A 25,481-nucleotide genomic window follows, 5' to 3' on the forward strand; every position below is an offset into this window, starting at 1 on the left:
TTTTACTATATAACAAAACCATTGATCCATAAGATCAAAGCAATAAACAATGTACTGCAGTCACACAATCAATCAATCAATCAGTAGCGGAACTGGGTTCCACACAGTCACAAAAACAGAGAGAGCCACAACAAGGCAAAATGAATAGCAAAAACAGACAGACCTCAGCATAACACTCAAAACGGAAGTGCGGCGCTCAAATCGGAAGCGTAACACTCAAAACGGAGCACGTTCGACTTCCGAAAAAAGTTCACAAACCAGAACACTTACCTCCAGGTTTGCAGTGTTTGGGTTCCTAGTTGTTTGAGTACCAAAGTGTTTGAGAACCAAGATACCACTGTCTAATCCTTGCAATAGTTCTCTGCATAAAATGACATCAGTGCACTCGGCACATTATAGAGATAAGGTACACGAAAATGCACCATTTCTTCAATGGAAAGCAGCCATGTAAGGTGGCTCACCCAGAGTTCCACAAACCCCTGGCTTCAGTGCTTGCCTGGGTCATCAAAACAGGATATAGGATGAGTGGGCCTTTTGCATTCCTGCACAGGGTTTGACACCCATTCACAGAACACTAGAAGAATGGGTTACAGCATTTCAGCTGTCCTGCCGGTGATGCACATGGGTTTGTTCAACTGCTTCCACTCCGCAAAGGGAGGGGGTGTACCCATGAACCCTAAAGGTAAAGGTAAAGGACCCCTGACTGTTAAGTCCAGTTGCAAACGACTTTGGGGTTGTGGTGCTCATCTCACTTTACTGGCCGAGGGAGCTGATGTCTGTCTGCAGACAGTTTTTTCTGGGTCATGTGGCCAGCATGACTAAGCCGCTTCTGGCAAAACCAGAGCAGTGCACGGAAACACTGTTTACCTTCCCGCTGGAGTGGTACCTATATATCTAATTGCACTTTGATGTGCTTTAGAATTGCTAGGTGGGCAGGAGCTGGGACCGAACAATGGGAGCTCAACCCATTGCGGGGGTTTGAACCACCAACCTTCTAACCAGCAAGCCCAAGGCTCAGTGGTTTACACCACAGCGCCACCTATTCAGACACTTCAAAGATGAGATCTGTTGGTGCCGGGGAGGGGGAAAAGTAGAAATCCACACAGGAAGAAAGGAAGAAGTGTTCTGCAATGGTTGGAGCATTGCCCAAAGCTGAGAGGAGGACTGAGTTGAAATCTTCATAAGAACTTAGGAAGAGAGCTGCTGGATCAGGCCAATGGCCCATCTAGGCCAGCAACCAGTTCTCAGAGTGGCCAGCCAGATTCCTCAGTGGGAAACCTCCCAGCAGGACCTGAGCACAAGAGCCCTCTCCCCTCCTGTGGTTTCCAGCAACTGGTAGTCAGAATCATTACTGCCTCCAATAATGATGAAGTGAGCTACTGCATGTAGCTCACTTCCAGGGAACCACTTGAAGCATCCATTGCGTTGAGCTATTTCAATGGCTTTTGTTTGATTTGCTCATTGCAAATAGCTAGAAGTCCGGCAGTTTTCACAATAAGCCTGATTTGCAATGGGCTTTGAATCATTTCGATTGCAACCGTATGTTCTGACTGTCTCATTTTCTCTCTCTCCCAGGTTGCCTGCCGTTGAACCGCCAGCCCCCTAAGATGTATTGCTACGAGCAGCAATGTAAGCAGCCATGCCTACCGCCCCCCATTTGTCAACAGAATACTGGTATCAAAGGCACGAAAGGGTACAGATCTCAGAGCCAGCAGCCATACATACCACCGTGCACACCAGGGTACCTCCAGTCCCCTTATGCTTCACAGAGCTATGCACCAGAATACATACAGCCATGGTCTCCCCAGTCCCAGTCATGCTATGCACCTCAAAGCACACAGTCTTGCTCTCCACAGACCTATGGCGCACCATGCATCCCAGTCTGCTGCCCACAGGGCCAGAAGGGTGCGCCACCTCAGTGCATCCAGTCGTGCCGTCCACCACAGCAGAAATCGCTCAGCTGTTCACAGTGCATCCAGCAGACCTGCTGCCCCCCGTGCAAATCGGCCACTTTTAGCTGCCAGCAGTCATGCGCCTCCCAAACCACACAGTGCTGCACCCCGAAAGGCAGTGGGCAGTGGGTTTCCCAGCAGAGCACGATCCAGTGTTCACCGGCATGCGCAACGAAAGGAGACTGGCTGTGCGCGACCAAAGGAGGCCAACAGTACGCAGGTCAACAGTGCACCCCCAAGGGAGGCCCAAGTAGCCAACAATATTCAAGTCAGTCTTCTTTCGCAAAGGGAAGCTCTGGCTACGCATGCAAGGGCCAGCAACAGTGGTCAAGCCAGCAGTGTGTGGCGAAGGGAGGGCCGGTCTACTCCACAAAGACTGGCCAGCGGTATTCGAGAAAGGGAGGCCAGTCCTTTGGGCCACAGCAATGCAAAACCCAGGTGAAAATATCAAGCAAGGGTCAGAAATATTGTTCCGCTGGCAAGTGGCCCTTTTAAGCAAAGGCAAGCTGGGAACTTTTGCAGCCAAAGGAGGAACACGTTACTATGCGCATGGATAAGGGCTTCTTCGCATGACACTCAACACCACAGGATGTGGCAGCAGTCACTGGCTTCGGGATTGTTTTCTTTTTTAAAATAAATGAGTATTTTAATAAATACTCGTGGTATTACAATAGGCTGAAAGCAGCATAAAGTTTATCATCATTAAATGTATCATTCCAATACTTTTCAAAAAATACCAATTTTCGCATAAGCCTGAAGGCTTTTATATATATATTGTTTTCTAACAAGTTAGTTTAATCATAGTTACTATACAGCAGGAGATATAGGCTCCCCCAGTTTTTGCTATCTTAATCTTAGCAGCAGATTAAGCACTGCTTCTGACTGGCTTTGGTGGTTTTGAGAAGGGATTTGACAAAATCTTAGATAGCTTTAAAAGGGGATTAAGCGGATTAATGGGCACAGCTTCATCTCTGTTAGCAGCAGTAGGCAAACTGAGCTATGTTAAAAGGCATGTTACCTTTCATTATCATATGCAGGAGATAACAGAGGGGTGACTTGCTGCTTTCACAACTGGCTTGTGATGTTCCCAGTGGAACCTCTCTCCTCTTATACATCCTGTGGCAAGTGGACCTGTGTTAGGAGGGGAAATATGAATTATTCCATTGGGCTATGGCAGGTTAGCTCATCATCTAAACTATTAATGGGTTTGTGGTCCTCCAGATATTGTTGAACTGCAATTTTCATGTAGGGAACAGATGGACAGTTTCTCCTTCCAATGGATGTTTCACCATTGGGAATGTGGATTCCACCACAATCATAATCTATTCATTTATGCCCCACCTATCTGACACCCTGGAGAGCTGATGCCAGTCAGTGTAAGCAATACTGGTCCATAATATGGGCCAATAATCTGACTTGATATAACACAGCTTTCTGAAAGGAGGTTAGAAGATGGAAGGCTATTGTAGGCTTCAGGAGTGGTTAAAAGTGGGGTACAGACAGAAAGAAATGGGTTATGGGGGTAAAGCAGGCTGGTTGCAGGCCAGACGTTTTATATGATGAGACAAGGCACAAATTCAGAGCTTAAAGAAGAATTCTCATCTCCTTTTTTGACTTTTCTGTTCTGGAAAATATAAGAGTGTAAAGACATCCCTCTTGTATGAGAACAAATGCCCATTTAGTCCAGCATCCTCTCTCCATGCTGGCAAAGTAGATGCCCATACTGGGAAGCACCTGAGCGCAAGAGCACTCTTCTCACTTGTGATTCCCAGCAACTGGGACTGAGATGGAGGTTCTAGACAGCTACTGCGCCAGAAGTCTCTCCTCCATGAGTTTACCTATTTGTCTTTTAAAGCTCTCTGAGCATCACAAGGACGCAGCGAGACTCTGCTGCATCGAAAGGCCAAAGGCCTGTCTACACCCTCTCTTTCTTATCATTTTTGTACCTCCCCTCCCAATTACATCTTACACTTTGTTATTTTCCAGTTCTTACATCTTAGCTTCTTTGTTTATTTTGTTAATTCTATACAAGATCTCAAAGTAGCTGTCTTATTACAAAGGAATTTCATAAATAAACTGGACCTGGTCTGAAGACAGACATTGAATTCTTATCTCATTATACACGATAAAGCTATTTTTAGACATCTCACCCCTTGCTTTTTCCTGTAAGACCAATTGTAGTTGTTAACAGTCGTCCACAGGTTTACCACCCCTATCAGTCAATCACCCATTCCCACCCCCCTTCTGAATAATACCCCTCCCCACCCTCTCACTATATATAAGGGTCTGGTGACTTCTGTTTCAGTGTATCTGAAGAAGTGTGCATGCACACAAAAGCTCATACCAAGAACAAACTTAGTTGGTCTCTAAGGTGCTACTGGAAGGAATTTTTTTGTTTTGCTAATTGTAAGTGTTTACTGAAACCCTGCTAGTGAGTCCACTTCTTTACAGTGTTTTTGTAAATACAACATAAATGGTTCCCAGTCTTTTTTAAAGTCTCTATTGTCCTTGTCTCTGTGTCTGCCCTCTCATCCTGTGGTCAAGCAGTTGCTTTGGGGAAACCATAAGAATGAGATGAGCGGCACAGCTTGGGTTCCTCTCTTCAAGCTTTTGAAGTCAACCAAAGTAAAGAGAGCAGGACATCAGCATATGGACACATATTCTTGGGTGGGGGAAGGAAAGAAGATCTCCCTTTGCTGTAACTTGCTGCTACATAAATGGGTTTACATTGGCTAGGATAACTGGGTGGTAAACAGCTGCCCATCAAAATGCAGAATGTTTTCATGTAAATGCTGTTGGGTTGGGTTGGGCTGGGATGGAAGGTCGAAGGCAGCCAACTAGATGATAAATAACTGATAAAACAGGAAACTGATACAACACTATATTTTATTCTGTCAAGAGGCACACCAAGGGCTCATTCTGATAACATTTGTGTAAAGGAAAAGTACATGTATTTGTGTCTGCATTCCTGTTTTGACTTTTTCTCTTTGTGTCTCACTTTTCTGTATTACTTTGTGCACTAACAATGTCCAAACCTGTGTTAAATTTAATTTTTTATTCAAAGCCCACTGTTGTTGTTTTTATGTCCCTTCAGAATATAATGTTGGCAAAGAGTCTTGGCACCAATTTTGGGGCCCCATTTGGATTATTACTGGGTTATTATTAGGGCTCTTGTTGTTACCCCCGTCATCACTATGATGTATCCCATCATTCCATATTCGTGTGGGCAAGAACTTGGGTTGCAAAACACATTCCTTACACACAGATGGTTCCAGGCTGGTTCCATCGGATCTTATTTTTGCCATTGAACTTATTGTTTTCTTCCCGAACATATCATTACCATCACTTCACGGTAATGAACTCAGTTACTCAGTTAAACAGGCTGCACAAACTCTCTGCAGCAATGAGAAAGCATGTTGTTGTTGTTGTTGTTGTTGTTTAGTCGTTTAGTTGTGTCCGACTCTTCGTGACCCCATGGACCATAGCACGCCAGAGAAAACATAACATTTGGCAAATCTTCTTGAAGACCCCTCACCCTAAGCTAAAGGGGACCAGGAATCAAAGTGCCATTTAATGTAATGTGTGTGTGTGTGTGTGTGTGTGTGTGTGTGTGTGTGTGTGTGTATGGTAAGGAGTGTATGCCTGTATTTAGCCTAGTCCAAGGTGGTTTTTTTTTTTTTAAAAAAACTGCTGTTGTTACAGATTACTGATAAAAAACAAGAACAGCTAAAAGTAAAAAAAAACTGATTTGTTTTAATTCAGGCTACGGGACCCTTTCCAATTATAGACCACACATATTTTTCCTATTGGAATTATTAAAATTTATTAAAATTCAATAAAAAGAAATCTGAAAAAAGAAAAAGTAGAACATCTTGGCTATTGTTGTTGTTGTTGTTGTTGTTATTATTACTATTACTATTACTATTACTATTACTATTTTCTGTTTGCATTTGGTTAGTTGGTCACAAGAGTTCACTGCTCTGCTTCCCCTACTCATTTATTTACATATGTGCAGATCAATGTTATTTGTTTGTCAGTTATAAGCAAAGGCATTGTGACCAGTCAATGTCAAGCCCATGATATCCTTTCAAGGACTCTGAGGTTGGCTGAAGTCTGGAGCATACTTTGAGCTGAAAAATCAGCTCCCTCAGAGAACAGGCTTAAGGTAATTGCAAGCAAGATACATTTGTGGGAGGGAAGTCAGATACACAAAACTCTCTCTCTCTCTCTCCATCCACATTTACCAACATACAGCAGTGTAGCTAGCCTTCTGGCTGCCCAGGGCGGCAAACCCGAAGGCACCCTGCCGGGGGACAGGGTGTCCATCGCGCACATGTGTCATGCGTCACAACGCATGTGTCATGACAGATGATGCACATGTCACGATGTATACATCATGATGCACGACGCACTTGTCACAACGCACGATGCATGCACGCACAGGAGGCATATGACGCGGCACCGCAACAAACCCCGCAAGCAAGCCACGGAGTGAGGCAGTCTCGCCTGCATCGGGGCTTCTCCTCGATGGCCGCAGCGGTGGCCGTCAGAGGTAGTCAGCCCCATCCAATCTGCTGCCCCCCGCCCAGCACGCCCCCACCCCCCATTACTACACCACTCTCAACATCTGCATTTCTAGACACAGGCTCAGGCTTTCCAGGTCTGTGTCTGAATGTTTCTGTTTTGTTTTGTTTTGTTTTGTTTTGTATTTTCACTCCATTGTTTTCCACGCTGAATTGGAGCAAACAGCCACCTGCAGAAAACCTGAATTGCCATTCTCATTCAGTGTTAAATAGTGAGTTTTCCTGGGGAAAATAGCGGGGCAAACAAACAAACAAGACGCAGGCACTGACTCGGAAAGTGTGATCCTGTGCCTAGAAAGTATGCGATAGAAGATAAGTGTGGATATTATATTATATTCTTATAAAATCCACTGGATCACACCCATTTTTTTGTTATGTTATTAAGTTAATTGCATCTCTTCCCACTTATTTGTGTGTAAGAGCATTTGTAGTTGTGATTCGAGTCTTCTGTTTGCTAAGAGATGAATCAGACGTTCATTGCTGTCTTTCTTAAATGATGGCTCTTAAATGATGGTTATCATTGCTGCTTTATTGTGGCAGGAAACACTCTTTTATATTTTCATCTGATCCACTTTTTTTTACATCGGTAACGTACTTAAATAGAAAGAGGGCTGTATATCTGCTTTTAAATGTTGTCACACAGGAGATATTTTGCTAGATATTATTTTATATAATAATACCTGGACGGATTTTTCTGGAACATCACAATATCACATGACTTCCCTTCTGGCACTTCGTGTTACCTATTCAATCTTTATTTACAGCAAACTCCCATCTGAAAGGAGGACAAAATACATAAATGCCTTGCTTTGTTGCTTAGGTCTATGAGAAAGAAAATTAGCCGGAAGGCAAAGGTTGATAATTTTGGCAAAATTGCTCTTTACTGGAATGCCCTGGCTTAAGATGTCGGCTTACCTGGCCCACATTATTTTCTAATGGGAAACAGCCATGGGGGAATATCTCTCCCAAACAGGAGGTTTTACAGGAGGGGTTGGGTAGGTCAGGATGAGATGAATATGAATATGATCTTTTGTTGGGGATAACAGGAAGCTGTTATGGCAACGCCAGGAGCAGGACTCCAATGAACCAGAGCATGGAGCAGGGGCTGGAAATAAGGTAGGTGCTCACAATCATGGATGAAGGAAATGATATGGCATAAACCAGGGGTAGGCAAACTAAGGCCCATGGGTCGGATCCGGCCCAATCGCCTGTGGACGGTCTGGGAATCAGTGTTTTTTTACATGAGTAGAATGTCTCATTTTATTTAAAGGACTGGGAGTGGCCACCGAGACCACATAACACCGGTCTTGAAAGACCTACATTGGCTCCCAGGATGTTTCCGAGCACAATTCAAAGTGTTGGTGCTTCAGTATACCTGAAGGAGCATCTCCACCCCCATAGTTCTGCCCAGACACTGAGCTCCAGCGCCGAGGGCCTTCTGGTGGTTCCCTCCCTGTGAGAAGCCAAGTTACCGGGAACCAGGCAGAGGGCCTTCTCGGTAGTGGCGCTTGCTCTGTGGAACGCCCTCCCACCAGATGTCAAAGAGAACAACAACTACCAGACTTTTAGAAGACATCTGAAGGCAGCCCTGTTTAGGGAAGCTTTTAATGTTTGATGGATTACTGTATTTTAATAAAATAAAAAAATTCCTTCAGTAGCACCTTAAAGACCAACTAAGTTTATATTTTGGTATGAGCTTTCGTGTGCATGCACACTTCTTCAGATACACATATTTTGCTGAAAGCTGCCCAGAGTGGCTGGGGAAACCTGGCCAGATGGGCGGGGTATAAATTTATTATTATTATTATTATTATTATTATTATTATTATTATTATTATTATTACCACCACCTCTGATAGGAAGAACCGCCTGGATCAGGACCATGGCCCGTCTAATCCAGCATCCTGTTCTCACATGAGCTCTCTAGATGCAGCCTGAGCACAAGGGCAATCTCCACTCCTGTAGGTTCCAGAAACTGCTATTCAGGAGCATTCCTGCCTCCCTGGAGCCAAAGCACAGCTGCTATAGCAAGTAGTCAGTCGTATACACTCAGTTTAGTCTTTGCTCCTATGGCACAATGGGTGATGCAGTGATAGGGGACTGGACTTTCCCTGTTGTCCTGATCAGACCATGAGGAAGTTTGGGTTTTGTGGTGGCCTTTTCTCCCTGTGGGGATGAGACACCTGGTCCATTATGACAAGTGGGGCACTGCTCATCTTCCTTCAGACACCCCAACCAAACTACCTCCTTCTTCACATCGACCAGTTTTTTCCGCCTCTCCCCCCCCCCTGTTTAGCCTCTTCCTCCTTAGTCTGAGTGTTGCCCCTTGTAGAGGGGGGAGGAGGAGGGAAAAACTAGAATTCGTAGCCTGTCAGGCTTCGGAGAATCGGCTTCTTCTCCCATGGGCATAGATAAGCCGAACAAAGGAAAAGGAGTCTTCTTACCAGTTAGAAACTTTAATAATCACAGCAAGAGAACAAAGAACACATCTCCTAGTAATGGCGTTGCTCCCAATTAAGAAGCCCACCCCTTTCATTCCCTATGAACCTATGTCACTTCTATGTCTCATTATCTGAGCTTGTCCCCACTGTGCTTTCTTTTCTGCCACTTTCTGAGCCCTTCTCAACTTTGGGGAGAGCGAAGGAGGAATGCTGTCTAGAGACTATGAATCTGTTAACCCTCTCCCTCCCAGTGTTTCTTCTCTTAGCTGTTCCTCATCCACGCTTTCCCAGCTTCTGCCTTCTGAAGTATGCCCCTCTGCAAACCACTATTCCAAATCTATACTTTCCTCCTGCTCGTGAGAAAATTCAGTATCTGGATCTGGAGCAGGGGGAGGGGGAGGCTCCCCTCGTTCCTTTTCAGTGCAGCCCTCCGCAGCACGGTCCCTGACATTGCCTCTTTCTCCCATTAGCTCTCTGGCAACACCTGCTGTGGGGATCCGGGCCTTCCAGCCCACCATCCCCAATGGGCACCAGCCACCATTGGCTTCAGTTCTACCCATATAGAACTCAGCTGCGAGGAAGAGGATGGGGACAAGACTAGAATTAGCTGACTCTGCCTGTTGTTGGCTCTGGCTCCACCTCCCTGCCTTTCACCCTGCCAGTCTGAATGGGCACCAGCCACCACTATGTATGAGAGCAACAGTTCCCATACAGCTGGCCTATTTTGTCACATCTCCGGGACGCTTCTCCCAGTGCCTGACATTGTCAGCTACCATGACCTCCTACAAAGGCAGCAGTGACATGTAAGGCTTAGCAGAATGGGTGGGAGAGGCAGGGAGAGTGGATCTAGGGCAAACAGGTTGGTGACGCTGGCCTTAACGAAAGCCCAAGTACACCCTTGTGTTTACTCTCTTCCTGAACGCAGCAAAGGACTATTTTCAATCCTCCTCTACCTCCTCAAACGAAAGGGCTTGGCCTTCCATTTGGGGCTAGATTTTAATCAAGGGAAAATCAATAGTGCTTGTTTTGTTCTTCTTTTTCATTAAAAAGGGAGGAGGGGGAGGAGGAGGCATCAACCACCCTCCCATTGCCTCCCGGGGCTGGCAGGTATGCAGGTGTAATTTGGTAGTTGTGAGGCTTGAAATTAAATTAGCTCTATTGGAGAGTGGCTACAGGGAACCACTGTTCCTTGAACAATGGAAATGTCATGACTTCACTGTTGGAAAACATAAAATACAGATTAGTGGCAGACACCCTGCTACTCTCAGCTGCACAGGGTATAAATAGTATCATGGAATCCTAGAGTTTGAGGGGACTTTGAAAGCCATCAAATCCAATGTTGTTCAACATCCAACGTTCACCTTGCATGCAGAAGCTCCCATATTCAATCTCCAGCATCTTCCAGATAGGGCTGAGGAAAACTCCTGCCCACAAAGCTGGAGAGCTGCTGCCAGTCAGTGTCAGCACAACTGACCTAGATGAACCAATGATCTGATTTGGTGTAAGGCAGCTTCCCACGTCTCTGTGTCTTAAGGGAAGAGGCACAGTTCAAAGGTAGAGCATCTTGTTTTACATGCAGAAAACTTTCCTTACAGGAGCTGCCCTCTATGTTCCCTCACTCACTGTCTTCATTGCCCTCCTCTGGAGCTTGTTCAAGAGGAATTGTGGCTGGACATTGTCAATGAGTTGCCTTGGATTATGTGTAAACTGTCTTAGAAAAGGTTGGGGGGTGGTCTTTGACCATGCTGCTTTTTGTTTCATATCTTTGTTTCACTTCATTCATACCCTGCCTTTAGTGAGTCTATTTGAACAGGGTCCTAAATCACATCCTGAATTAACGTCAAGGTGCATCCTGGATTGACATGAATATGCATCCCAAGGATGAAGACCTGGATACAACTTCTGCCTTTGTTCTCGAGTAAAAATGTTCAGATTCACTGGTTCTTATTGTTCCCATGTTTATACTAATGAGTGAGAGGGGGTTAGTCATCACACTTAATAACATGTCCTGGTTACCCCATGGAGCCTAGGCGAGGTTCTCTGGGATGAAAGGAACTCCTGAGGCTTTCTAAATGTTAATTAAAACCACTTAAATACAAAGCACGATATTATCATGGATGTTAATATCTCTGCATCCTCGGTCGGACCCACGCACCAAGTAAGAACATTACTTAGGGAGGTGTGGGCAGGCAAACATTCATCTCAGCCTTGCTCTGGAATTAGCTGGGGCAAGATCCGTGCCACTATTAGTAAGATATTTCCCCCACAGCTGTTTTTGAAAAGCAGAACGAAAACAAAAAGTTTTCCCTCTTGCTGTATCTCCTGTTCCTGGTTGGTCCCAAGTAACTCTGGATACTGGCTCTGTCCCTTCTCTCCAGGCCTGTCTTCAAGGAGTTGGGGTGCCAGACCTCCAGGACTGACCTGCAGCCTTCAAGTGGTCAGTGTAGGGCAGGCATCCCCAAACTGTGGCCCTCCAGATGTTTTGGCCTACAAGTCCCATGATCCCTAGCTAACAGGACCAGTGGTTGGGGAAGATGGGAATTGTAGTCCAAAACATCTGGAGGGCCGCAGTTTGGGGATGCCTGGTGTAGGGCTTGAATCTTCAGTAGCTGAGAGCACCTTTAAAAAGATGTTTTAAGAAGACTATGCATGCAGCTTGCAAGCTTCAGCCCAGCAGAAGCCAGCTGGATATTATTGCACTAATTGTCTGAGGAATCTGCCCTCTTCCACTCTCCCAATTAATCTGACGTCAAGGTGGGCCACCCACATGACATTCCTTAGGTCTCATTTGTGGGCCCAGAAATTGCAGGGTCTGGCGTGCTTCTGACCTGGCAACCCTACCAAGAGGTGATGAGGAAAGATGCTTTCTGGACCCCAGGGGGAGAAACCTCTCTCGATTCTCCCATGAATTATGTTTCCAAAATTCTGCCCATATAATACACAATCTGTCTAATTTGTATTTGGTGAAAGAATACATGAACTGAATCACAGCTGTCCTTTGAGCTTCAAACTTCTGCAAATCCAATCAAGATGTGTGGGAAGTGATGCAAATATTTCATAGCGTCATAGAATTGAAGAGTTGGAAGGGGTCTCAAGGGTAATTTAGTCCAATGCATGAACCACAGATGAAGAATCACTGACAGATCCAACCCATGTTTAAAACCTCCATTGCAGGAGAGCCTACCATCTTCAGATCTAGTCTGTTCCTCTGTCAAACAGCTCCTACCATCACTAAATTCCACCCTCAGCGGCACCCTTTATAAATTCTGATTCTTAAAAAAATTGCTAAACTGTTGGGAGTCATTTGTTCAGCTTGTGCTTGAATGAATGAATCTTTATTTGCATCAGCCATCGGCCACAGCAACAAAACAGCAATGCAATATACAAAGAACAGAAATAAAAAGTCGATTATATAAACCATACTTTAGGGTCCTGAATCAGCAGTCAAATAGTGGACCTTATTCTGATTGCCCCAGCTAAAAACCTTGCAACCTTTGCTGTCATCTGCTCCTCCTGATCTGCCAGGATCAGGGGCAGTGATCTGGGGCAGTGGTTGGGCGACCCGGAATGGACAATAAAAGAGGGGTGATCACCTCACTCCTCAAGTCTTTATCAAGAGTGCAAGCCAGAAGGGACATGCGCCACCAATTTAGTACTGCCATCTCCACAGGGACATAAGCGTTTTTCATGTGGAATCTGTAGGAATCGTCCCTTGAGTAGAGCTGAGGGCAATACATTCAATCTTACGAGGGTAAAAGTGTGCCTATATTTTGGGAACTTGTGCTTGTTTTCTGCCCTTTCTCAATCAACCCCAGCACCAACCTTATTTTTTAAATAAACAAATAGATAGGTGGCTGTCTGTCTGTCTGTTTGTTTGTTTGTTTGTTTGTTTATTATTACCAATTGCTAATCACAAAACATCAACCATAAGAAGCACTTGATTAGATAGAATGAAAGCCCCTGAAGTAACTCATCTGTACAGAGTCAATCCCCTCTGTAGGGGCCACCAAGTCTGCCAACTTCATGTCCCTATGTGCAAAACTAAAAACTTTATGTCCATCTTAATTTTAAAACACTGTATACTTCAGATGTGCCTAGTATGAAAAGCCAAGGAACTACCCTTCTGAAATTTGGCAAGGTGAATCTCCTCTTGAGGGGCTATAGTGTCCCCAAATTTCATGTCCCTCTGTAACCCTCCCCCCAAAAAACCCTCCAACATATTTTCATTTCACAATGCAGACCAATAGGATTTCTAGAGATTTGTAAGATCCTGATTCAGATCTAGATCAGGTCAGACAGGGTCTGGATCATTCTTGACCAGATTGGTCCTAATCCAGAGTTACAAATTTGAGCCACAAATCAGACCAAGGGGTTTATGTACAGCCATAACCTAAATCCATTTTAGCCAGGGGCTATTGCCACAGCTATTGGGAAAAAGAATTCCTACACTAATGATGTATTGGAGTATTTGAAGTGGAGAAGGCAGAGCAGACTTATTCTCTTTGTGCCAGAGGGCAGGAAACTGTAGCGAAGCAGATTATGATGCAAACATTAGGATAACCTTCCAAGCGATAAGACCAAGTGAGAAATCCAATTCAATTAGCCTTTAAATGTGAACTACCTAATTTGGACTTTTCGAAACAACCTGCAAACTGAAAGACAGGCATCCTTTAAAAATTCACATATCTCTGAATTTTGCACAGCTGCTCTCCAGCCAAGTGACGTGTACAAAAACATGTCTGTTAGGGTGAAATGTGCACAAAAATGTGTATATTCGTGAAAATGGCATAAGGAAATTTGGGTTGTATTTGCGGAAATTGCATCGCAAAGGTGCATATATTACTCAAGATTGCATTTTAAGATTGGGGATATCATTTTAAGAATGGGTATATCACCTCCTGGAAAATAGAAGGGGAAGAAATGGAGGCAGTGAGAGATTTTACTTTCTTGGGCTCCTTGATCACTGCAGATGGTGACAGCAGTCACGAAATTAAAAGACGCCTGCTTCTTGGGAGAAAAGCAATGACAAACCTAGACAGCATCTTAAAAAGCAGAGACATCACCTTGCCGACAAAGGTCCGTATAGTTAAAGCTATGGTTTTCCCAGTAGTGATGTATGGAAGTGAGAGCTGGACCATAAAGAAGGCTGATCGCTGAAGAATTGATGCTTTTGAATTCTGGTGCTGGAGGAGACTCTTGAGAGTCCCATGGACTGCAAGAAGATCATACCTCTCCATTCTTATGGAGTGCTCACTGGAAGGACAGATCCTGAAGCTGAGGCTCCAATACTTTGGCCACCTGATGAGAAGAGAAGACTCTCTGGAAAAGACCCTGATGTTGGGAAAGATTGAGGGCACAAGGAGAAAGGGACGACAGAGGATGAGATGGTTGGACAGTGTTCTCGAAGCCACCAACATGAGTCTGACCAAACTGCGGGAGGCAGTGGAAGACAGGAGTGCCTGGCGTGCTTTGGTCCATGGGGTCACGAAGAGTCGGACACGACTAAACGACTAAACAACAACAACAACATATCAGGACAGTGTTTCCAAACCATTCCCCCCACCCCATTCCTCTTGAAAATTGCTGAGGGTCTTGGTGGAACACTTAATTACCGTTCTCCCCATTGCAGCAACAGTAATGTGCAGTGCTCAGTGCTGTATGATTTTTACCTGTACAGTGGTACCTTGGTTCTCGAATGGCTTGGCTCCTGAACAAATCGGCTCCCGGATGCCGCAAAACTGGAAGTACGTGTTCCAGTTTGCTAACATTTTTCGGAAGCCGAATTTCCGAAATGCAGGAAGCTCCTGTAGCCAGTCAGAAGCCGCGCCTTGGTTTTTGAACGGTTCCGGGAGTCGAACAGATTCCTGGAACGGATTAAGTTCGACAACCAAGATACCAATGTATTTTTACATAGATGCTGCTGACCCCCTGAATGAAGCTCGTAGAGCACCGGTTGTCCATGGTCTTGGGACACCTGCATTGGGAGAATTTTGCACTGAGATGCTGGTGAATTTCCACAAGATCTTAAAAAAGCAAAAACTCCTGTGAAAATTTGGATATCTTAACTGGAGAAGAAGAAAGGGAGGGAAATTGAAACATCTCTAATAAGAGCTTCCAGATGGTGGAAAAGACTGGCTCAGTCTGGTGAGATCTCCCTCCCTGAAACATTGCATAGCCCCTCCAATGTTTGTAGGGCTGACTAGATGACATCTGAAGTACCTTCCAGCTCAATAATCCCATGAATTCAGATCAGCAAGTACAAGTAGCTGTTGCTGATCGGTGGCATGTATTTTGCATGAGGCACAGCCCTGCTCGTAAGCTGCAGGACTTCCAATGGACGTCTTTGCAATTTAATTTAATGTTTTAGGAGGAAGAAGAAAACAGCCATCATTTGGAAGCTTAGCATATTACCCTGGATCACGATTTGCAGGTTGCCAGTGACGTCGCCCCAGCAGAAATGCCTCACGTCCCTCGGGGGGATTTTTAAAACCACATAAAAAGCTCTCCTCATCCCAAGCCTTTGCTGACACTTCTGTCCAGACTTGCTTGCGTCTGGAAGTCAGGTAAGTTAGGAACTGTTTTCCCCCTCTCTGTGCACTCTCGGCTACTAAATTTCTGGATATTGCTTCGAGACAAACTCTAAATGGGACCAGGATGCCTGAAGGTCTAATAATCTGCATCATCGTGAGACTCATCTTGATAAATTTGTCCAAACTGGAGCGTTTGATGGAATTTTGCTATTTGTGAAATGCCACATGTTGTGAATTTGATTGTATCCTTGGCTCTGGAAGAACAATTCTAAAGAAGCTTGTGAGGTTGTGTGTGCATTGCGGAAACTTAAAAACAGAGTTTTTAAAGGTGGAATACAAAAGAGGGTCTTTGCCTGCTTTTTTCCCAGCAGAGGATGCAGAGAATGAAATCGGAAGCAGTTTTGTATGTCTCTTAGGCAATATATCAGTGAGGCAGAAGGTCTGAAGCCCAAATTCTTAGTACAAGCCTCTCAAAGTCTCACAAGGGTGTGTGCATGTCTCTTGCACAATTTTATGTTGTTTGTCAGCTGCGCCTAAGGTGACATCCAAAATACTATTCAACATCCTTCCGTGGAAGAAAACATCTGAGGGATTTCTAAGAAGCCTAAAAGAGATTTGATGAGACTCCCGGTAGTAATGATGCTTTTTTCAAGGATTTTGTTCACCGTCTCTGGTGTAAACCTTCAAGGATGGGTCTCAAATACACTTCTCTGACCTCATTTTCTAGTATGTGGGGGAGGGACAGAGGGGTAGTCATTGGATTGTATCCAACTGAGTCCTACTCAGGGTAGACCTACTGAAATCAATTTACTTAGTCATGGTCATTGAATTCTGCACCAGCTGAAGTTTCTGAAACATCTTCAGAGTCAGCCCCAATGTATAACACTTTGCCGTAATCTAACCCAGAGGATAGAGGACAGACTATTATTAGCTGGTGGGATGGTTTTATTCCTCTTGATTTTTATTGTTTGGTATTATTATTATTATTATTATTTCATCTTTTTATTATTGTATTGTTGTTGCAATGTGCCTTTTTGGGTAATTTAAACATTTATCTGTATCATGCCCTGATACTTCCCCCCTTTTTTATAGCTTGTGAACAAACAAATAAAGATAATTTGGAACACAGTTCCTATCAGAATCAGAAAAGTCAAGTGCTTTAGTAAAAGAAAAGAAAAATTTGCATCACAGCCTGAAAGCCCCACTGCTGTTATAGACTTGGGTTGGACACCGAAGCAGTGCTTCCGCAAGGTACCAATGTGTTAAGCAATACTTATACACAATGGAAGCTACGGAAGCTGGCATCCGTAGCCCCACTAACTCATCGCTGGCTTAGAGGCCCCCTTCCCAATTCTCATCCATATCTAAGATAAGGGATAAGATAAGGGAGGAGCTAACAAGCAGTCGGTGTAAGAAGCCTCTCCTGTTCCAAGCCCACAGGGAAACAGAGCATCGAAGTAAACTGATTAGCATAGATCAAAACAAGTGAAGAAACATATGTGAGATCATTTTTGCAGAAACCAGCAATTAGTCCCGGAGTTATTTTGACTACAAACATGGCGCTTGCAAGCCTCCTGAAACATTTTCACTTTTTGGTTTGATTTCTCTTTCACCAAGCATTTTTAAAGAACTAATTTGATTAATTCTGCATTTTAGGATATTATCATTTTATGTGTTAATGACTTTATTGCACATTTCCATAACATTTTTAAAAAAATGAAATAACAATATATTTCGCCTGGCACCTTCATTATACACCTTTAGGCGCTACGCAAAACATCCCTTTTTAACCAGGCCTTTGGTTGAACCAATTTACATCCTATGCGCTTTTAAAATGTGGGGTTTTTTTGGGGGGGGGGGAGGCTATTTGACCTACCTTCCCGCCGGAGCGGTACCTATTTATCTACTTGCACTGGCATGCTTACGAACTGATAGGTTGGCAGGAGCTGGGACCGAGCAACAGGAGCTCACTCCATTGCGGGGATTCAAACCACTGACCTTCTGATCGGCAAGCCCTAGGCTCAGTGGTTTAGACCACAGCGCCACCTGTGTGGTGGTATAAAAATTCAAATACTGTAGTAGTAGTAGTAGTAAGAAGAAGAAGAAGAAGAAGAAGAAGAAGAAGAAGAAGAAGAAGAAGAAGAAGAAGAAGAAGAAGAAGAAGAAGTCATGAATGAGCCAGCTCCCAGGGAAGGGTTGCTGCCAACTGAAGAAAGCAGTCAGGAACAGAGGGGGTTAACTGCCATGCAGGGTGAGGATTGGCTAGTGCCAACTCTCCTGCCCCTTGAAATGCCAGCTGACAAGAGTATGGCAGAGAGCAAGCTAGAATGCAGTCAAAGCTCGCCGGAAACACAAATAGGTGGGAACGAGTTAAGAGACAGCCTCTCAGAGAATGGGGAAGAGGAGGGAGCTGACCCACTCAGTCCAAGTTCTTGACAAATGGGAGGGCTGCAAAATGGGAAGCAGAACAAAAGATGTATGAAGCGAAAGTTCAGTTGCTTCTGGTCTCGCCAGAAGCAAACTTCAGAAAGGTCATCTTGATTGATGATGGCGGAGGCTGTGCTAAAGCCGCCCGGAGTTATCTGTTTGTTTTGACAATAAATCATCCTTTTTAGTTAACTACGCTCACTGTGTTATCAAGCCGGAGACTGGACTCCTGACATAATGGTGATATGTGTGTAGATAGGTATACTCTAATAAATAAATAAATAAATAAATAAATAAAGCAATCAATAAATGTGACATTTAGTAATGAAAGGGGGGGGGGAGAGAGGAACTTGGATAGCACTGAAAACCGATGTGAAGTTATGAAATTCTGCTACCCACTCACCCCTTTATAATTTCAGGTTACTACATAACTTCTTCCCAGTAACTCCCAGTGACTTTGTCTCTGCTCCTGATTTGGTGCACATGGAGGATGCCGCTCCAGGTCTTCCACTGAACTTCTCTCATCGGTAAGCAGGTGTGGCTTTGGGAGACAAATGGATGAGCTCGAGGGGAAGCCAAGCTCTCCAAATCCTGCTCAGCTTTCTGTCTTTCTTTTCTTTTCTGCCCTTCAGGATTAGTGATGATTTTAATTTTTAACACCACAAACAGTATCTAACATTTCACTCGGAATTCAGGAGAGAAAATCCTTTCCCTCAACTTAAGAAAAAAAAGGCGGGATGCAATTGAGCTATTTTTTTATATAAAAAATGAATTTTTATTTGATTTTCCAAAACATAAACAACAAAACCAATTCCGAATCTAATTATCAAGATTACTTTGAATCTCCTGACTTCCCCCCATCCCTTCCATGGGTCCTGTTGATTCTATTTTCAACTACATATCAATACTTCTCCAATTTTTCATCTTCCTAGATGAAATTTTTCATTTCCCTTACATTACAAGTCTGTTTCAAATCCTGCTAATGTTTTGACCTGTTTACAATAATTTTGTATATACATTATGAACATTTATTGTCTTCTTGGTTCCTGAGCTTCCCAGTTAGTTTTGCCATTTGGGCAGAGTCCATCAACGTGATTTGCAGGTGGTTGAGTAAACAGGACAGTGCCGACTTATGGGTGAACATGAGCAAATGTGACACTGATTGGCACTGATACACCCATCTCTACATGTAACACTTCATTGCGGGGCAGTGATTATCGAAACCAATAAATGATGGGGACAGATGGCAACTTGAATGGCTTTAAAAGAGGATTAGACAAATCATCTCCTTCCTTCTCCATCAGAGCCAGTATGCCTCCGAATTGCAGTTGGCGGGGAGCACAACTGAGAAATGATGGAGATGTTTTGTTGCGAAAAACGATCCTGAGTTGCTGGGAAAATAACAATCAAGAATGATGAAAGAACAGCCATTCATTTGCATGTTTTACCTCTGCTACTAGAGTGGTACCAGTGGTAGGGAATCACAAGTGGAGGAGACTTGCTCATAGCTGCCAAGTTATCCCTTTTTTAAAGGGATTTTCCCTTATGCTGAATAGGCTTCCTCGCGAGAAAAGGGAAAACTTGGCAGCTATAGACTTGCTGTTGCACTCTCTTCTGGTGGGTTTCCCATTGGGGCATCTGGTTGATCACTGTTAAGATAGAATGTTGATCTAGGTGGGCCTTTGTCCTGATTCAGCTCCAGGAATCTTCTGATGTCCGTAGAGGAGATGACCTTCTCAATTCCTTCTTGCAGGTATCGCCGGACCAGCCAGAAGGTGCCGTATTATGGATACATGTCTGGTCGTCCATTGCCACCCTTTGTCTCAAAAAGGCTGCCCAAGTCTGGCTCACAATACTACCCATTCTATGGGTCAAGATATCCTGCATACAAAACCCTTCCACCGCGTGGGAAAACTCCTTGTGCTCAGCTCTACTCCCCGCCTGGTGTGACCGGCTATCAACTGCGAGGTGCGACGGTCTACCCAGACCCACACACAGCCAGGTACTCCAAGCTAAACAAGAACCCGCCCTTGCCACACGCAGCTATCTATCAGAAACCTTTGCCGACCCAATGTCCATATAGTGGCATGACCAAAGGCCGACATGGCGCCATTAACAAGGGCTCGCTACCATGTGTCACTGGTGCTCCTCTACCCCGTGTGACCAAAGGTCCGGTAATGTATCCCACCAACGTCTCTCAACCGTGCTTAAACAAGGCCCCGCTACCCCGTATGACCAAAGGCCCCGTGCTGTACTCAAGCAAGGACCTATTGCCACATATTCATGACCCACCATCACGCGTGGCGAAGGGACCGCTACCACGGATGACAAAAGGCCCTGTATTCTATGCAACCGAAGACCCACAACCAGGCCTGGGCAATGCCTCACAAGCAAATGTGACAAAGGGCACTCAGTCGCACCCGGCAAAGGGCACTCTTCCACGTGCTACCAAAGGGCCTCGTCTCGTTGTGACTAAAGTCCCACGGTTCAGCGCACTGAGGGCCTCGCGATACTTCCTGAAGAGGGCTTCGCGGCCCAACCTGACGAGAGGCTCTCAGCCAAGCTTGGTCAAGGGCTCGCGGCCGTCCCTGGCAAAGGGCTCCAGGGTCTCTTTGACTAAAGGCTCCCAGCCCAGCCTGGCCCGTAACACCACAAACCTGGTGGCCTCAAAAAAGCTTCCCAAAAACGTCAAGATCGCAAGCACTGGGAAGAAGTACTGTTCGGCCACCAAGTGGCCTTTCTGAAGATGCCAGGGATGTGGGAGAATCATTTGACTTTCATGCTCTGAGGAGCCGGGCACACATCAGTGGCAGTGGCTTGCTTGCCGTCCCACCCAATCCATGGGGATCTAAGCCAGTGACTCAATGTGACTCCTTATTCTGCAGACAGATTTCACTGTTCATAGCAAAAGTTCCATTTTCGACAGTGGCGTATGTGTTTTGATCCATTTTTATTTGATTTTAGGATCCACCCTATTCTGGTGACTAATTTGTTTTGAGCTGCTTTTGAAGTTGGAGTTGCCTCCAAGGTTAGACCTACTCAGAGTAGACCCATCAGCAGTTTCAATAAGCCATTTCTAAGTAGTTTTAATGCTAATAATGCTAATAATATATTTGTACCCCGCCCATCAGACTGGGTCACCCCAGCCACTCTGGGCAGCTTCCGACTTAGATTCTTGTGACCTGCCCTTGGCCCTTATGGTGATCTGCAGATAATGCATTAAATTAATAATGTTACTAGTTTATCGAGACTGGGCTGGGTCAGTTGATGCAATCAATTTTAATGTTATTCATGCAATTTATTATCCTCCCATCATCAGTCCTACTCAGAGCAGACATGTTGAAATCCATGGATTGACTGAAAAGAGAACTAATAGCTTTGGGTTGTATCCAAACAGGCAGAAGAGACCAATTGAAAATAATGGCCCTAAGTTAGTAGCGTTCATTCATTTTTGCAGATCTACACTGGGTAGGGCTAATATTGGACACCACCCATTGAAATTAATGGACCCAAGTTAGTCATGCCCATCACTGGGCCTACTCTGAGTTGGTTTAAGTACCCTGTTTTTCCTATGTATTTTATTGTATTCATCCTTTCCTTTGAACTAAAGGATTCTAGTCCAACTCAGAGTAGATCCTTTGAAATGAATAACATAGGTCCATTCATTTCAATGGGTCTACTCTGGGAAAGAGTTAGTTGACTGCAACCCTACATCCCCCATTTTACCTCTTTCTGTTCTCAGTGTGAGTGTTAAGCTTCTGTTTGGAATTAAAAGATTGTTGTATACTTGGTTGTATCATCAGGCTACTGCCATCCTTAAAAACTATTGTTGTTCTGCAAAATACAATCATTCAGTTAATTGTCTCCCTGATTGTGTAGCTCCTTCCCCTTCTGTTTCATTTATGTAAACTTCCTGTTCCCCCCTCAATAGACTCAGTGTATGTGTGCCATTTTTAGACCTTCAGAAGCAGAAGTGGGTTCTACGCAGTGCTTCTCTCCCCCCCCCCCTAGGAAAATAGGGGCTGGTACTCACCATGAAGTTGTTACAGTAAGTGCCACACTTTTTAGCAACAACAAGAACAACAACGGTATAGTCTTCATGAAGAAAAACTGGAAGTCAAAGGGAAGAAATCGGAGAGATGTAGCGTACACCCCCTCTCCTATTTTCTTCCAAGTTGTTCCAGATCTCTCAGTTGTTCTTCCTCCCAGTTCACGCTCCTGAATGACTACAGGTGACACTCCACTTAAGCGGGGGTTACGTTCTGGGTCCCCCTGCACACTTCTGAAGTGGAGAGCACTCTCTAAACCAGGCATAGGCAAACTCGGCCCTCCAGATGTCTTGGGACTACAACTCCCACCATCCCTAGGTAACAGGACCAGTGGTCAGGGATGATGGGAGTTGTAGTCCCAAAACATCTGGAGGGCTGAGTTTGCCTGTGCCTGCTCTATGTTGTTGTTGTTGTTTAGTCGTTTAGTCGTGTCCGACTCTTCGTGACCCCATGGACCATAGCACGCCAGGCACTCCTGTCTTGCACTGCCTCCCGCAGTTTGGTCAAACTCATGTTCGTAGCTTCGAGAACACTGTCCAACCATCTTGTCCTCTGTCGTCCCCTTCTCCTAGTGCCCTCAATCTTTCCCAACATCAGGGTCTTTTCCAAGGATTCTTCTCTTCTCATGAGGTGGCCAAAGTATTGGAGCCTCAGCTTCACGATCCGTCCTTCCAGGGAGCACTCAGGGCTGATTTCCTTAAGAATGGATAGGTTTGATCTTCTTGCAGTCCATGGGACTCTCAAGAGTCTCCTCCAGCACCATAATTCAAAAGCATCAATTCTTCGGCGATCAGCCTTCTTTATGGTCCAACTCTCACTTCCATACATCACTACTGGGAAAACCATAGCTTTAACTATACGGACCTTTGTCGGCAAGGTGATGTCTCTGCTTTTTAAGATGCTGTCTAGGTTTGTCATTGCTTTTCTCCCAAGAAGCAGGCGTCTTTTAATTTCGTGACTGCTGTCACCATCTGCAGTGATCAAGGAGCCCAAGAAAGTAAAATCTCTCACTGCCTCCATTTCTTCCCCTTCTATTTGCCAGGAGGTGATGGGACCAGTGGCCATGATCTTGGTTTTTTTGATGTTGAGCTTCAGACCATATTTTGCGCTCTCCTCTTTCACCCTCATTAAAAGGTTCTTTAATTCCTCCTCGCTTTCTGCCATCAAGGTTGTGTCATCTGCATATCTGAGGTTGTTGATATTTCTTCCAGCAATCTTAATTCCGGCTTGGGATTCATCTAGTCCAGCCTTTCGCATGATGAATTCTGCATATAAGTTAAATAAGCAGGGAGACAATATACAACCTTGTCATACTCCTTTCCCAATTTTGAACCAATCAGTTGTTCCATATCCAGTTCTAACTGTAGCTTCTTGTCCCACATAGAGATTTCTCAGGAGACAGATGAGGTGATAAGGCACTCCCATTTCTTTAAGAACTTGCCATAGTTTGCTGTGGTCGACACAGTCAAAGGCTTTTGCATAGTCAATGAAGCAGAAGTAGACGTTTTTCTGGAACTCTCTAGCTTTCTCCATAATCCAGCGCATGTTTGCTATTTGGTCTCTGGTTCCTCTGCCCTTTCGAAATCCAGCTTGCACTTCTGGGAGTTCTCGGTCCACATACTGCCTAAGCCTGCCTTGTAGAATTTTAAGCATAACCTTGCTAGCGTGTGAAACGAGCGCAATTGTGCGGTAGTTGCAGCATTCTTTGGCACTGCCCTTCTTTGGAATTGGGATGTAGACTGATCTTCTCCAATCCTCTGGCCATTGCTGAGTTTTCCAAACTTGCTGGCATATTGGGTGTAGCACCTTAACAGCATCATCTTTTAAAATTTTAAACAGTTCAGCTGGAATATCATCACTTCCACTGGCCTTGTTATTAGCAATGCTTTCTAAGGCCCATTTGACTTCACTCTCCAAGATGTCTGGCTCAAGGTCAGCAACCACACTACCTGAGGTGTACGAGACCTCCATATCTTTCTGGTATAATTCCTCTGTGTATTCTTGCCACCTCTTCTTGATGTCTTCTGCTTCTGTTAGGTCCTTACCACTTTTGTCCTTGATTATGGTAATCTTTGTACGAAATGTTCCTTTCATATCTCCAATTTTCTTGAACAGATCTCTGGTTTTCCCCATTCTATTGTTTTCCTCTATTTCTTTGCATTGCTCATTTAAGAAGACCCTCTTGTCTCTCCTTGCTGTTTTTTGGAAATCTGCATTCAGTTTCCTGTATCTTTCCCTATCTCCCTTGCATTTTGCTTGCCTCCTCTCCTCCGCTATTTGTAAGGCCTCGTTGGACAGCCATTTTGCTTTCTTGCATTTCCTTTTCCTTGGGATGGTTTTCATTGCTGCCTCCTGTATAATGTTACGAGCCTCCATCCATAGTTCTTCAGGCACTCTGTCCACCAAATCTAAATCCTTAAACCTGTTCCTCACTTCCACTGTGTATTCATAAGGGATTTGATTCAGATTGTATCTTACTGGCCCAGTGGTTTTTCCTACTTTCTTCAGTTTAAGCTGGAATTTTGCTATAAGAAGCTGATGATCTGAGTTACAGTCAGCTCCAGGTCTTGTTTTTGCTGACTGTATGGAGCTTCTCCATCTTTGGCTGCAGAGAATATAATCAATCTGATTTCGATGCTGTCCATTTGGTGATATCCATGTGTAGAGTCGTCTCTTGTGTTGTTGGAATAGAGTGTTTGTGATGACCAGCTTGTTCTCTTGACAGAACTCTATTAGCCTTTGCCCTGCTTCATTTTGAACTCCAAGGCCAAACTTACCAGTTGTTCCTTTTATCTCTTGATTCCCTACTTTAGCATTCCAGTCCCCTGTAATGAGAAGAACATCCTTCTTTGGTGTCATTTCTAGAAGGTGTTGTAGGTCTTCATAGAATTGGTCAATTTCACTTTCTTCAGCACCGGTAGTTGGTGCATAAACTTGGATTACTGTGATGTTAAAAGGTCTGCCTTGGATTCGTATCGAGATCATTCTGTCATTTTTGAGATTGCATCCCATTACAGCTTTTGCCACTCTTTTGTTGACTATGAGGGCCACTCCATTTCTGCTACAGGATTCTTGCCCACAGTAGTAGATATGATAGTCATCCGAACTGAATTCGCCCATTCCCTTCCATTTTAGTTCACTGATGCCCAGGATGTCGATATTTATTCTTGTCATCTCATTTTTGACCACATCCAGCTTACCTCCACTCATGGTTCTTACATTCCAGGTTCCTATGCAATATTTTTCTTTACAGCATCGGACTTTCCTTTCGCTTCCAGGCATATCCGCAACTGAGCGTCCTTTCGGCTTTGGCCCAGCCGCTTCATCAGCTCTGAATCTACTTGTACTTGTCCTCCGCTCTTCCTCAGTAGCATGTTGGACGCCTTCCGACCTGAGGGGCTCATCTTCCAGCGTCATAACTTTTATGTGCCTGTAGTCTTTGTCCATGGAGTTTTCTTGGCAGGGATACTGGAGTGGCTTGCCAGTTCCTTCTCCAGGT

General features: G+C 44.6%; 1 protein-coding gene across 1 annotated transcript; it reads left to right on the forward strand.

Annotated features, from left to right (window-relative positions):
* The first annotated feature begins 7,356 nt into the window (after positions 1 to 7,356).
* On the forward strand, positions 7,357 to 20,743 carry LOC118075588 (uncharacterized). The gene is made up of 3 exons (XM_060269992.2): positions 7,357 to 7,651; positions 18,353 to 18,460; positions 19,687 to 20,743. Exons 1-3 carry the CDS (start codon positions 7,617 to 7,619, stop codon positions 20,675 to 20,677), a joined length of 1,134 nt encoding a protein of 377 aa, XP_060125975.2. The 5' UTR covers positions 7,357 to 7,616; the 3' UTR covers positions 20,678 to 20,743.
* Positions 20,744 to 25,481: the final 4,738 nt, after the last annotated feature.

The sequence above is a fragment of the Zootoca vivipara genome, chromosome 16 (genome assembly GCF_965207765.1).
Source record: "Zootoca vivipara chromosome 16, rZooViv2.hap1.1, whole genome shotgun sequence".
Classification (NCBI taxonomy): domain Eukaryota; kingdom Metazoa; phylum Chordata; class Lepidosauria; order Squamata; family Lacertidae; genus Zootoca; species Zootoca vivipara.